The following is a 13,676-nucleotide window of genomic DNA, read 5'->3' as shown; positions in this document are numbered from 1 at the left end:
GGCTCTGAAAAGTACCCATTTTGGTGTGAAAGTCACCAGATTGGCAACAGGAATGTGTAGATAAGTTGGATGGAGATACTCAGAGTCTTCTCCCCTGAAGATGCTGGGGAAGAGGGAGCCTTGCCTTGGGGTTTCTTTCCTTGTGGCTGTTTGCGGTGAGTGGGCGAAAAGATTGCGTTTGCCTGGAAGCAGCAGGCCAGGGAAAGTGGGTGCTCTTGTGGGTGGCATGACTGGGTGGGAGAGGATGATGTTTGTGGGATATCTATGGGATATTTGGGCAAAGGAGCGAGAGCTGAGTAGGAGAACAGCTGTGTCTGTGCTATTGGACTGTCTGTCTGTCTGTCTATTTATTGATTGGCAAGTGGAAACACCTGTGTTGTCCCTCCACATGCGCTGGGTTTAGGGGCACACTGAGAGAACTGAGAGAACGTCTCTCGAGGGATTTCTAGGTCCTCCAGCAGAACTCTGTGGTCAACACCTGCCAGATTTTGACCATAGAGTCATGGTGCAGGGCCTACAAAACGCCTAGAGAAGTGTTTTATCTTGGAATCTTTAGGTCCCCCATTGCAACTCTATGGTCAGCTTCCAGCAGGATTTCTCTGGAGGACCTAGAGATTCCTAGAGAGAGTATATTAATCACATCCGCAAAAGTCGAAGCCACAAATGCAGAGGGCCGAGGGTATTGCTCCCCTCTCTCTTTGTCAAACTGGTCCAGGTGCGCATGTGGCGCCTATGAGCAGGTCTTTTTGTGGGAGTCTCTTTCTTCTTCTTTTTAAAACATGTTCTTTCCTCCTTTCATGCCAAACAAGCCGCAGATACAGAGGCAGAAGCAGGTCCAGTTAGCCGATGGAGAAGCTCTCCTACCTTGAGGGCAAGGCTGCTGTCGCTTTCTGAGCGCTTGCACAAGCCGATGGCTTTGAAGAAGAGAGGAGGTGGCGTCATAAGCGGTTCAGAAGAGGGTCCTGCCAGATTTCAGGTGGCACAGGCATCCCCTCCAGGCCAGAGAGCCCAGGAAGAAAGGGCTGCCTTAGCAGGAGCAGACCTGTTTCCCTGCTGCTTGCTCCTTCCATCCTTTAAAGAAAAAAAGATTGCATGGAGTTTGGTGATGCTCAGTTCTTCGTGTTTCTCAGGCCTTTCCCAATGGCACATAACATTCTGGCATTCCTCCTTGGCTTTTCTGGGAAGGGCCACCACCTAGCTTTCAGAAATTGCTTAGGAGACATTGAGAGAGGGCAGAGTGGAAGAAGAAGGTAATTTAGCTCCTGCCTATGGTTTTAATTCTCTGACATGGCTCTGAGTTGTCTAAGCTGTGAGGTGGAATCACCAGCTGGTGAAGAGATTAAATTTGGCTGGATGTAGGGGTGGCTGTTTGTAGGAACAAGCCTGGTCTGCATTGGTTTGGAGAGCTGATCCTGGGCCTCTGCCTGTCTTCCGTTCCCAGTTCCTGAGTGAATATTATTCTTAGCAGTTAAATGCATTCATAGTGGACTTACACTGAACTTATCTTCTGTGGTTCTCGAAGGCTCCGCCGTTTTCTTTAGGATGCAAGAGAATCGCACCTGCTTCTGCTGTCGCCATATTTGTCTGGCGTACACCACTCTCTGTTTGTTCCTCTCTGTATTAATAATGTGATGACAAGCACAGAAGGGCAAAAGGCAACCTTTTCCCCAAACCTGTGGATGGTTGGAATGGTGAACTGAGGTATGGCTCTGATAATGACTGTAAAGGTGCTCTGAATTCTGTGTTGCTAACTGATTCATGTTTTCCCCAAAGCAGTGCATGGTGTAGTGCTTTCAGTGTTGGACTAGGACTCAGAGACTAGGGTTTGAATCTCCTCTCGGCCCTGGGAACCTACTGGGTGACCTTAAGGGAAATCCCACTGTCTAGGCTTCAGAGGAAGGCAAAGGCCAAATTCCCTCTGAACAAATCTTAAATAAATAATGAATAACACGTTAATTTATATCCTGCCTCTCTGTCCATGACAATCGAGGCGGCTGACAGTTAAAAGAATACATACAAAACCTCACATCCCAATAGTTCCCACCCTCCCCTAAGACATAAATTAAACAATTAACTATTAAAAATTAAAATGAACAAAAGCGAGCGAATGGTGCTACAGCGTATTCAAAGGGATGGTTCAGTTGGTGGCTGGGTTTGCTATTCAGGAGGAAACCCTATGATAGGGTCACCATAAGTTGTATGAAGGCATGCAACAAGAGGACTTATGGTTGGGCAAGAGTGCTGGGATGGCCTCTTCTGACTTCTGCAAAAACCAGGGATGGGCTGCCTAGTTTCTTGAACATTGCACAATTGTATGTGCCATTGCTTTTTGATGTACGTTTATGGCAGTGCATGAGGTGGGTGTGTTCTTGGGTCGAATGCTCAGTGTGGAAACCTCTGCCCCAAGTTGTCTCACTTTGTGTTCCAAAAGGATCTTTCTTTTTCAGCAAGATTTTCACGCTTGTTGGGGATTATTTGAATTTGTTTGATCGATTGTTTTGTCTCTTCTTGCTCTTTTATTTATTTCCTTGTTACAGTTAAGTTAATACTATTTTGACATTTATGTTTCACTTCTGTCCTGCTTAAGGCAGTGTGCTTGGCTGTCCTGATCACCCCCTTTATACTTACAACAACCCTGTGAGGTGGGTCAGGTTAGATGGGTGAGGGAGAGTGACTAGTGGCCAAAGTCACCCAGTGAATTTCATGGCTCAGTGGAAATTGGAACTGGATCTCCCAGTCCAGTGCTTTTACTACTCTCTCATACTGGTTCTGGTGGCTTTAGTACAGTCATAGTGTTCTTGTATTTCTAAGCTGCATTTGACAACTCATTCTAAAGGGAAACAGTGAGTATATGTCTTGTAGGAATAACCAAACGAAATAATCTGGGGTGGGGAAGATAAAGAACCCAATGCTTTCACATGCTTTAGGGGTTGTAAGTGAAAAGGATGTTGGTTAGCAACAGAAAGAGCAGATTCTTCCCTTATAGAAACAACAAGGCGTTTGGAAAGACAAGGGTCCTGGGGTAAGATGCCTAGGATTTTTCCTCCTTGGTTATCTTCAGGATGCGAAATTGCTAGGAGACAGGAAGCCTCTAAGTGGGGTGTGTGGCACTGAAAATATACACAGATCAGGAATGCCAGAACCAGAGCACGTTTCAGCCCAAGTCACATCGATTTTCAATGCCTTTCAGTGCCAATAGGCTTAAGTTTCTGCCTTTAAAATGAGAATTTTTGCTGAAAGGATAAGATACAGGAATCTGGAAGCAATCATGAAAGTCACACTCCTCACATTTCGAAACATCTACTGAAAGAGAAAGTGCAAAAGCTTTTCCTTAACCTGGTGCCCTCTGAAAGTGTTTGGACTACAACTCCTATCATTCTCAGGTTAAAGGGTGTTGTAGTCCAGGACTGTGTAGAGGGCTCTAGGGGCTGGAGAAAGCTGTTCCAGCAGCTCTGAAAACTTGCAAAACCACCATGTTAGCTGACTCTGCTCACTTGAATCCTGGCAAATATTTACATTTTGCAGGCTTTCTGTTGTTTCTTAAGTTTTTTCACCGTCAAATATTGGCCTTGTATGAAAGAGGAGTTGGAGAGGAGCTAGGAATGCTTGTTGGCAGTAAAATTATTTAGCACTGCTACGTTTGGCTCTGGAAAGTGTGGAAATGGCCAGCAATGCCTTTAAAAGACAACCAGGAACATTCACCAGGGTTGTAAAACAGATTCTTTATTAACAGGTGTGACTTGCGAGGGCTCATAGTATGGGTCCACTCTTACTCTTCTCGTTGTAGTCGATTCTAGGGTGGCCTTGGGTGCTTGGAATTGAGATACGAAGCTGAAATTGTGGATGTAGGACTCAATTCCAAGCGCTCCAGACCTTCCTAGAATTGAGTACAACATGTTTTCAAGAAAAGACTCATACTATCTCAAGTAACACTTTGGTCCTCCAGGTTTTGGGGACTTCAGCTCCCATAAGCCCCAGCTAATCTAGCCAACAGTCAGGAATTCTTGGGAGTTGAAGTCCAAAACATCTGGAGGACCAAAATTTGGGAAACACTGGTGCAGGTCTTAAGGGAGCCAGTGTGATGTAGTGCTTTGAGCGTTGGACTACGCCTCTGGAGACCAGGGTTTGGAAATGATTGTGGCTTGGTTTTGGACTGTCTGACAGTTGCTTTTCTCTTCTGTTTTGCTTGTTGTGAGTTTTGTCCTGTTTGTTTGCTCTTTTTTACTTAATCATATTGAAGTTGTTCAGAACAGTCTACGTTGTTTAAGGTGTTGTTTATTAATTGTATCATTTTTCTCGTAGTCTGTAGATGCAATACTGGGTCAAACTGTTTTAACTGATGAATAAATTAATTAACCCAGCCTCCTGCATTATAAGTGGTTAGTGCAGTGGCAAGGAATCTTTGGTCCTCAATTCATAGATGTCCCAGCTTTCATGGACAGTGCTAAGGCATTGTGGGAGCTGTAGTCCAAAAACACCTGGAGGGTCAAAGTTTCTCCATTCCTTGACTTTTCTGTGGCTATTGGGCTGAATGAGAAATAGCTGAAGTGACTAGCAGGGCCCTGGAAAGCCAACCAAGCTTATCAATTGCATCTTTATTTAGAGGTGCGACTCAAGGTGGTTTGTAATAGACGTCTGCTCTTGACAGCACATTGTGATGAATTCCAGAACAACCTTGGAGGCTCAAAATTAAGATATGAAATTGAAATTGCATGCAGTAGACTCAAGTGCTGTTGGAATCCAGAAGCTGGTGGCCGAGGAAGGTTCGTTGTCAAGAAGACTATTAAAAATAGATAGTAAACTCAGCAGTTTTCCTGGCCACAGCGGGTTGAAGTGTATTAAAAATCAATGGCAACTGGGCAGCCTTGAGGACCATGATGTGCTGCCGCTAAACTGTTCCTTCTCTGTGCGTGTGATGGAGAAAGTGGCTTATTTTAGGCTTGCAGTATTAGTGGCAGTGCTAAAATTCCTGCCAGTGGGTGTCTGTGGGACTGTTTGAGGCCTCCATACTGGCTTGGGGAGGTTTGGTTGTGCCCCAAACACAACAACCCTAGAGCCAGCTGCCTGTAGTAAAACAACAACCTAGAGCCAACTGCGTAGGAACTTGAATTTTTTTCCTGAGTCCAGTACAGGGAATCTTGTCCTAAACTGCTACTTTGAGATGGCCTGATCCTTGCTTTTTGAGGCGGTTCCTCCCTGTGGAATAATAACATGGGTTCTTTCTCCTTCCCTAGCTAGGAGAGTAAATCCTGCCTTCCTTCTCTCTTCCCTCCCTGAAACGTTTGCCATCTCTGTCTTCTTGCTGAATAACTGGAGTCTCTTTCTTTTTCAGGAGATGGTGGCAGCAGTCGAGTGAAACTGACCTAATTTTTTCGCTCCAACTGTCACCCAGGAAGGTTCGAAATAGCTTCTCAACAGGAAGCGATAAGCAGGGCTGGAACAAACGCTGGCCCGCGCTCCTTATTGCCGAGGAATCTACTTTACTTGGATTCCTGTCTCCTGACCAGATTCTAAAACATCGGATAAATGCACAGTCAAGGAAGGCTGAAGTCAGAGTTGTGTTACCCATCTCCAGCAAGGACTGGAGAAATTCCAGTCTTGTTAAAAATGAAACTACAGGAAAACAAGCTGAGATGAATCCCATTGGGCCAAAGTACATGGGTTTGGATGCATCTCTAGGAATCGTTTCAGAGAGTCGTGTCTTTTCTTTGTCCCAATCATGCTTGTTTATGGTTTGGCAGTATTTTATCCAATGTGTTATGAAAAACTCAAAGACAGGAGATTAAATTTGAAGAAACCACTACTGTATATCTAATGCACCTTTTAACATTTCTCTCAAACATGCAGACACGAGTTTTCCAAGATCATGCTTGTGGTGATGGCTATGTCATCGCCAAACAGCCTTCCATTTTATCATAGAACATGAAATCTATACTTTTATGTGCTTCTTTTCAAAGTGTGTGTGTGTGTGTGTGTCGGGGGGAGAAACCCTATTGCCGTTTTCTCCGAGTGCCTTTACTGTTTCATGTAGAAGGCAGAGGAGTGCGTGGCCGATCTCTGTTACTTTAAGTGGGAAGAATATCATCTGCTGTCATTTGTGTGTGACTTCACTTAGCAAGAAAATTTGGCTCTGAAAGATGCAGAAATGCATTATCCTAAGGATGGTCTTAGCTAGCACCTTCTTCTGTGTGGGCTGCTGTGAAAGCAAATGCTTTCCTTGTAGTAAAGGAGGCGGAAACAATATCTCCCTTCTCCGGTGTTGACTTCATCCTACCTCTGGGTTTTCTGTTACGCAGAGATGCCCTGCACCCAATTCTTATCTATCTTGTGGGATTGTCTTGCATAAGTCACATGGAAAACAACTTGGCCTGCGATACAGAATGCCTCTTTTCAGCTCCTTGCTTTAGCCCAGATGAGCACCATGCATAGTGCAGATAGCCAAGCCAGAAAACACTCTATCAAACATTGCATAGTGTCCAGTTGTCCTGGCCTAGGTCTGTATATTTCACCCAATGCTTTTTAAACAATTGTTTTATCATTTATTGTTTTTAGACAGCAGGGAAGGATGCTCCAGATGTTGTGGGACTGCAGCTCCCAGCATTCCTTCCCAAAAGACAACGTAGCCAGGGCTTTTGGGAGTTGTAATCCAATATCATCTGAAGAGAAATACAATGTCCATCCCTGTTTAGCCCATGAGTTGCATCTCAGAGAAGTTCCCAATTGGGAGATGCTTTTTGGTGGTTGACAGGTTTAAAGCTGTGGTTTAAAGTTTGGAAGTTCTAGAAGTTGAATCAAACACACCGTGATATTTTACCTTAAAGTACGTACTGCCAAGAAGTAAGCCATAGGAGAGTCCTTTCAGCCCTTCAGAATGGTGTTAGTAAAATGTTACCCTTAAAAGTAATTTTTGAGATTAAAACTGTTACTTGTTGCACCTTTAATGCAACATCACCCTTATTAGGGTTGCTTTTAAAATGTATCCTTGTTATATCCTTGTTCCCTTAAAGTTTTGGGTAACAATGTTAACTTTATAATGAGCTAGTTGGACTTGGCTAGAAATCTGAAAAACAGAGGACTTCAAGGAGGCCTTTTCATGAGTGTCAAAACCAAAGATGCCTTAAAACAGAATGCCACAGAGTTTTTACTCTAACTGTAGGATGTGGAAAAGCTTTGAAAAGGTGAATGGGACTTGGCCCGACTGTTAGGGTGAGCAGCTGACCTCCTTGTTATTTGTAGGTCTTGCCAGTCTCTCATAGTTTGGACCTTTGTCCATTCGTGAAGAAAAACAAGTGGGTAAAGGGTTGTGTACAACAGGGGTTCATCCCGTGTTGCAGGCCACCAGCCATTGAGTGCTGGTGGGACAGGAAAGCCCTGGCTGACCCCAGTCTCTGCTTGTGTTTGAGTAGCTGGTTGTGTGTTCTCCCCCCGCCATCTTGGGCAACGCGTTTGGAATATTAAGGCACACATTTAGCTAAAATGAAAACAGAGCAAGCAAACCGTGGGCCCATTTTAAAAACTACTCCAGGAGGTGTTGAAAGGCTGCCTCGGTCTAATTATAGCTACTGTTAAATAATGTGTTGCAATAATTAATCATCAAGTCTGCTTCTAGGGAAATGGGAGTAGCCCTGGCTGATGGTCTTTGCATTTCTTTCCCCCTGACGCCTGTGTTTTTCTCTCCCACCTCTTTCCTGGAGGTGGAGTGGTCGGTTTGCCTTCCAAAAGTCAGAAATTCTTCTGTTCCCTGTTTGCTAAGCCTTATAAATGAAGCCATCCTTCCCACCCAAACAAATGTAGTTTTTGCCTTGCGACATACCTTCTTTTTAAAAATGTTCCCATTACCTTACTCTCTCCTATTGTAACCTCCAGTGACGTTAATTGATTTTGATGCATTCAATGAAGCAGGACATTGGCCTGGTGCACATTCAAGTTACTACAACCTGATCAGCAGGTCTGGATTAACCATTACACAAAGTACTCCGTTGCTCTCATCAGGAAGCAATAGCATTTTTGGTGGAAAGGCTTCTGTTTAAATGGACAGGATGACCCCTTTCCATAGCCTTCTGATTCTGGAGAGTAATGGTCTGTAGAGGCTGAGGGGAGGAGACAGTGTGGTGTAGTGGTTTGGGTGTTAGTCTGCAACTCATACTCATGATTCCTATTTGGGAAAAGAGCAGAATATGAGACAAATGAACACATATCTTCACTGACCTGAACTCAGTACTTGTGCTGTCCTTCACCTGCTAAGAGCACTTGATCCAAAACAGTAAACAACATAATCTTGAGCCCACCATCTTGTGTGAGAACGCTCAAGGGGACATCTCCATTTATATTCTCCCTTTTACTCCATGTTCTTTAAAAAGATAAACAAATCTGAGCTTTGGTTAACAGACCTTACTGAAAAGTGTTGCTTGTCCTTAACATTGGCTTGCTGTCTTTCAGGCAAAACCCAGAGACGACATTTGAAGTCTACGCTGAAGTGACCTATCCAGTGACAGCAGACACAGGTAGTGTATGTTGGTTCTGTAGCTCAAAACACATAACTTTAATGAAATCTTTACTGCAAACAGAATATTTCTGCCACCCAAAATCCCTTAGAATGCCAGCTCTGCTTGGGTTACTGATTAGGAAAATTATATTATTATTAGTAGTAATATTAGTATTATTTGTGTAAGGCCATAAATGTACATGGCCCTTTACAGAAACAATCAAGTCAGAACATTAAAACCTGCCAGTCTAAAATCTTGTACAAACAGTGTGCTGGAGCTGAGTTTCTTGCATAGCCTGATGCCTCCCTTCTGATATACGTTGGACCTCCCTAGAAGGATTAATTTCCCACCCACAAAACTGGACAGTAAAAAATGCAGCGGTTTTAATTGGAGGATTTAGTAGACATTTTGTTCCATAAAGGCAAAGCGATTCTATAGGAGGCACAGGTTTAGTGTCTTCAAAATGTTTTCTTGTTTTGTTTCATTTATGCAGAATTTTAATCAGGCCTGTCATCCAATGTTTTTTGTTGACTCACAGTGGTAAAAACTGTAACTGTGAGCAGAGATTTGCAGCGCATGTTGTGTCATGCTGACTTGTTTGTCTTTGGATTGTCAAGAAGTCCATTTGATTCTAAAAAAGTGTCTGTCCCCTACTGAGGTCTTACTATGAGCTTCATAGTGTGCTGTCCAGGCTATTCCCAAAGGAATATTTCCCCCCATCTGGGCTGCGATGTTGGAATATGTGGAGTGCTGCCTCTACAGAAGTGGCCCTATTGATTTTTAATCCCATTTTTAGTTGCACTGAACTTGTTGCATTAAGCAAAGGAACTGGTCAATCATTTGAGAAGCTAGGTTATTAATGAAAGCAGCTTTCAGGCCTGGTTACCTGTCTCAGATCTCAGGCACTGGAAGCTGTTCCTTTAATTTTAAATTTCTGCAAGATTTTAAAAAAAGGAAAGGAAGGGGGGAACAAAACCCACGCTGCCCTTGGAAGCTTTGATATGAATATCCCCAAACGTGTTATCACCTATATTCTCATAATAAATAGAATCATTGTTATACATAGAGACTGAAAGTAACCTCATAAAAAAAGTTGAACACTGCAGCAAGAATGGAGGAAAATCAGAGCGATTGTCTGGTCCCTCTTTTATTTCCCTCCACCTTCAAACTACCTATTTTGTTTTCTTAAAGAAAGCCACCATGTGTCAGAAAATGAGCCGTTAACCGGAATCCAGCGATCTTGGAGACCTGTGCCGAAGGACCTTCCTTGTTAGGAGGAGGAGTGCGGAGGATTTGGGGATAACTCTGCCGCTAATAGCATAGGGGGGGAAAGTGCATTTGTTAGTCTAAAGTAACTGATCAAAATAAGTCACCAAAGCAGGAACATTTGAAAGTAAAAAGCTCACAAAAGTAGGGGAGAAAAAGAAAAATCCATCTCCCTGTCGAAGAGGCTTTTGTGTCGGCTTGTGTGTGTGCCAAAGGAGACATCAGAAAGGAGAGCCTTGGCTCCTTTGCTTTGCCACGCAGCAAGCTAGAAGGCCTTTCTCTCTCTAAGGACCTCCTCTTTCATCTTTTTGTGTGAGCCTTATAAAAATCTCGCCGTGTGTTCAAGGAAAAAGCTAAAATGGTTTAGTAAAGCTTAAACTCTTCCTTTCATTCGCCCCCCACTTAAAAAAAAAACACACTCACACATCACGGTTTAAGTTAGAAACCTAAATGTGTTATCTAACACAGGGGATGAAGCAATGAGCATGTTAACGGGTTTTTGACAAATGTTCCTGGGATTAGTAGAGGAAATGGCAGTTTCGGCTGCTGCTTCTTCTTTTTTTTTAAAGTACAACAAAGACATTTAAAAGGGTCTGGCTGCTAAGTCTCACTGTGTGTTTCTTTTCTCTTCCCCTAAACATACCACTAGGTTGAAAAGGGAGATGAATCTTCCCCAGGAAATTATTAACTCTGAGGGAGTTTATCATTGTTTGAGAGAATGGGCACATTTGCATTTGAACTGGCTCCCGGTGTAGCGTTTACCCGTAATCTGGTTCCTGCTGGAAGCTGGCAGAGTAGTTGGTGGAACTAAGAACTTCCTACTTTGCGCTCTGACCTCCGCAGAGTAACATCTTTTATTTTCTCGGCAGATCACAGGAGCCTCTGCCTTAAAATTATCAAAGTCCCAGCTTCAGCTGGCAGGCACTGCTGTGTATGTGGGCCATAAGAATCACTTTTTCCAGTGGTAGGGCTTCCACAGGTGAGAGAGGAAGGAGCACTCGGCAGTTTCTTTGGCTGGGAAATTGGATGTGGCGCCAACAGTTCTCAGATAAGGAGCATGAGAGCTCTGTTAGAGTGGACCAAGGGTTTGCCTGGAGCAACCTTCTCACTCTGGACCATCATAGTGCTTAGCACACAGAAAACCTACTAGTGGGACACAAAGGCAGTAATAGCCCATACTTTCCTGAGACATTCTTGTGGACCTCATCCAGGTGTAGACGGAGCCAGACACTTAAAGGTGGGCCTAAAAGTAACATCTAATATTTGGCTGAAAGCTCTTTCTGGGACTAATTTAAGCTTTAGGATAAACTTTGGGGGAAAGAAGCAATTAGACCTAGACCAGCATGACCTACTGCTGCTGGTAGGCCTGTGCTCCTCAGTGAAGTTCGGTGGAATTTCTTTTCTTGAAATTTGATTCCATTGGTTCATGTTTTAATCTCCGGAGCAGCAGAAGACAAGCTGGTTCCATCATCTATATGACATCACTTCAAATATTTAAGGATGGCCATCATGTCTCCTCTCAGTCTTCTCTTCTCCAGGCTAAAGATACTTAGTTCTCTAAGCAATTCCTCATAAGGCTTGATATCCAGGCTTTTGATCTTGGTTGCCCTTCTCTGGATGCATTCCATCTGGTTAATATTGTTCTTAAACTGTGATGCTCAGAACTGGGCCCAGGATTCCAGGTGAGGTCTGACCAAAGCAGAATAGACTGGAAAACGATGCCAGAGTTAGACTACTGGTTTCCAGAGCAAATGTTCAGATCTTACTTGTCAATCTTAATGTGGGGTCAGGAGGCTTTCCTTTATGAAGGGGACAAAGCTGTTGGCGGGTGGAACCAGAAACCAGAAGTGGGCAGAGTTCACAGTGTGGCAGGATTGGATTACTCTTTATTCTCAGTCGTTCTCTCATGGACTTCGTTTCTCATAGGGCCAGGCTGGAGAAATGACCTGGGTGCCTGCATTATGCCAAGGGGGCCAGGATCTTCGCTCCTCCCATTCTGTGACAGATGCCTTACACGATTATTTCCAGTTTTGCAGAGAGAGACATGCAAAGTGTCCAGAGGCTCCAAAGTGCCTGAGAAATGCCAAGTATTTTAATCGTGTTCTGACCACTTCCTGCCCGGTGGCCACTTTGCAACTCCTCTGCTACCCATTCTGCCTTTTGGGATGCTCACCCAGGGTGCCAAGGAAGCCAAGTTTTGCAAGAACCCCCATGCACCCTATCCAGAAATCAGATGGGTGTGGATATAATATCAAATCCAGAGTCTCTGTGCACACCCAGGAGGGAAAAATAGGCAACCGCTCATTGTTTGCATCCTTAATTTCTTTACTAGTAGCGAGTAACAAGTGGTGGGTTGTCATTTTGCATTACTGCAACCTCCCCCATGCCTTCTTTGATGGAGTTCTAGAAGTCACACCAGAGTTATTGCTACTCCTGCTGCTGCTTAACCAGAAAGGGCTGGCAGGGTGGTTGGGGGGGGGCATTTTGGTGTCGAACTGCTCTTGGTCACAAGACCTCCTCCCCCCTTTTTTCCTTTTTGCAAAAGGGGTGGTGGAAATCTCCTTTTGTTGATTTTTATATTTTTTAAGAGAGCTTGACATCTTCATCAAGTTCACAGTAGGCTGGCTTTGTTTGCTTTCTGCTGAATGCCGGATAAGACCTTTTTTCCTCTCTGTGTCCATTGTTTTGTGCAGAAGAACAAGACCCGCCATGGCTGAGGTGGTTTTCTTTTCTTTGCCTCTCTCCCCCCACCATCCTTTTGGGGGTAAACCCACAATATGGTCATTGTCCGTTGCTGAATAATTGTGGCTCCCTCTTTTTTTTTGGTACAAGCAGAACGGGAGGCTTTGGCTTTGAACAGATTCCTTCTTAGCGTGAAAAGAGACTAATCCATGTAAATACTGGCCAGAAATAAAGCTTTACAGAAAAAGGGAAAGGCGGCTAAGCAGGAGGTCAGAGGTCAGCAATTTAACCTTTGACCTAACAAATAAGAAGCATGAAAGTTTCTGAATTGGTTGACAAAGGCAAACTCCTGTGATCTGTCAGTTTTTCTTTTCATGATGGAGATGGGCAAGAAATCTGACAGTTACGGCCTCCTTAGCAGCATGTTGAAATTTCACCCTGTAAGCTTCGAAAATTCTTAGCCGGGCGAAATATACTTTTTAATGGCTCTTTCCCCCCCTTAAAGTGATCAGTGTCCAGCCCGCTCCATTCTTCTGTGTTTGATTTTTGGTTTGGTTTAGGAAACGGTTTCCCATGCTGGCCTCCCCAAACAGACTGAAGAGAGATTCCACTTCAGAGCTCCTTGAGCATTTGGGAAAGCGAAAGCATGAAGGATTGCCCATGGAGCACTTTTCTTTTTGCAATTAAGTGCTTGTTAACAGGGCTCCTTTAAGATTTGGGAGTTGCATTGAAACAACTGGATGCAAGCAGGATTCCCCCCCCCCCTCTTTTTTTGTTTTGTTTTTGCTTTTGAATAGAGAGGATGGATTTGCAGGGCTTTTGGTAATGGGAGAAAGGTTTAATTTAACCGTATGGGTTTTAAACTCTTGCCTCCTGCACATTCACAAAATTTGCCAACAGTTTTTCTTGTTTGTGCTTATTTAATCACAACAGGTAATCTTGCTAATGAGCGCTAATTTTTTTGGTGTGTGTGTTGCTTTAAGCTTAATGCATCTGAAGTTAGCTGTTATATCTCACTGTGGAGGATTCTGTGGCTGGGGAAGAACTGTAATTAGAGTCATTGAGATTAAAAAGCAACAATGAACTAATGACTTTAAAGCAGACTCCCCATAGATTAACAAGGACAATGATTAAGATGTTTGGCTCCATGTTGTACAACCATATTCTGTTGTTGACTCTTGTGTCTGTCCAACCGCTTAGAGCCCAGGTGCTCAGGGAGGTTGCATTAGGGATATTCTGGGA

At 43.8% G+C, this 13,676-nt stretch overlaps 1 protein-coding gene across 1 annotated transcript in view; it reads left to right on the top strand.

The window, feature by feature from the left end:
- The window catches only part of DENND1A (DENN domain containing 1A), a 171,335-nt gene that overhangs the window by 1,180 nt on the left and 156,479 nt on the right, over positions 1–13,676 (top strand). Inside the window, 1 exon segment of the mRNA XM_042478041.1 lies at positions 8,440–8,504. Within this exon segment, the coding sequence (XP_042333975.1) occupies positions 8,440–8,504 (65 nt within the window).

Source organism: Sceloporus undulatus, chromosome 7 (assembly GCF_019175285.1).
Source record: "Sceloporus undulatus isolate JIND9_A2432 ecotype Alabama chromosome 7, SceUnd_v1.1, whole genome shotgun sequence".
Taxonomy (NCBI): domain Eukaryota; kingdom Metazoa; phylum Chordata; class Lepidosauria; order Squamata; family Phrynosomatidae; genus Sceloporus; species Sceloporus undulatus.
This window is presented reverse-complemented; position numbering and strand designations above follow the sequence as displayed.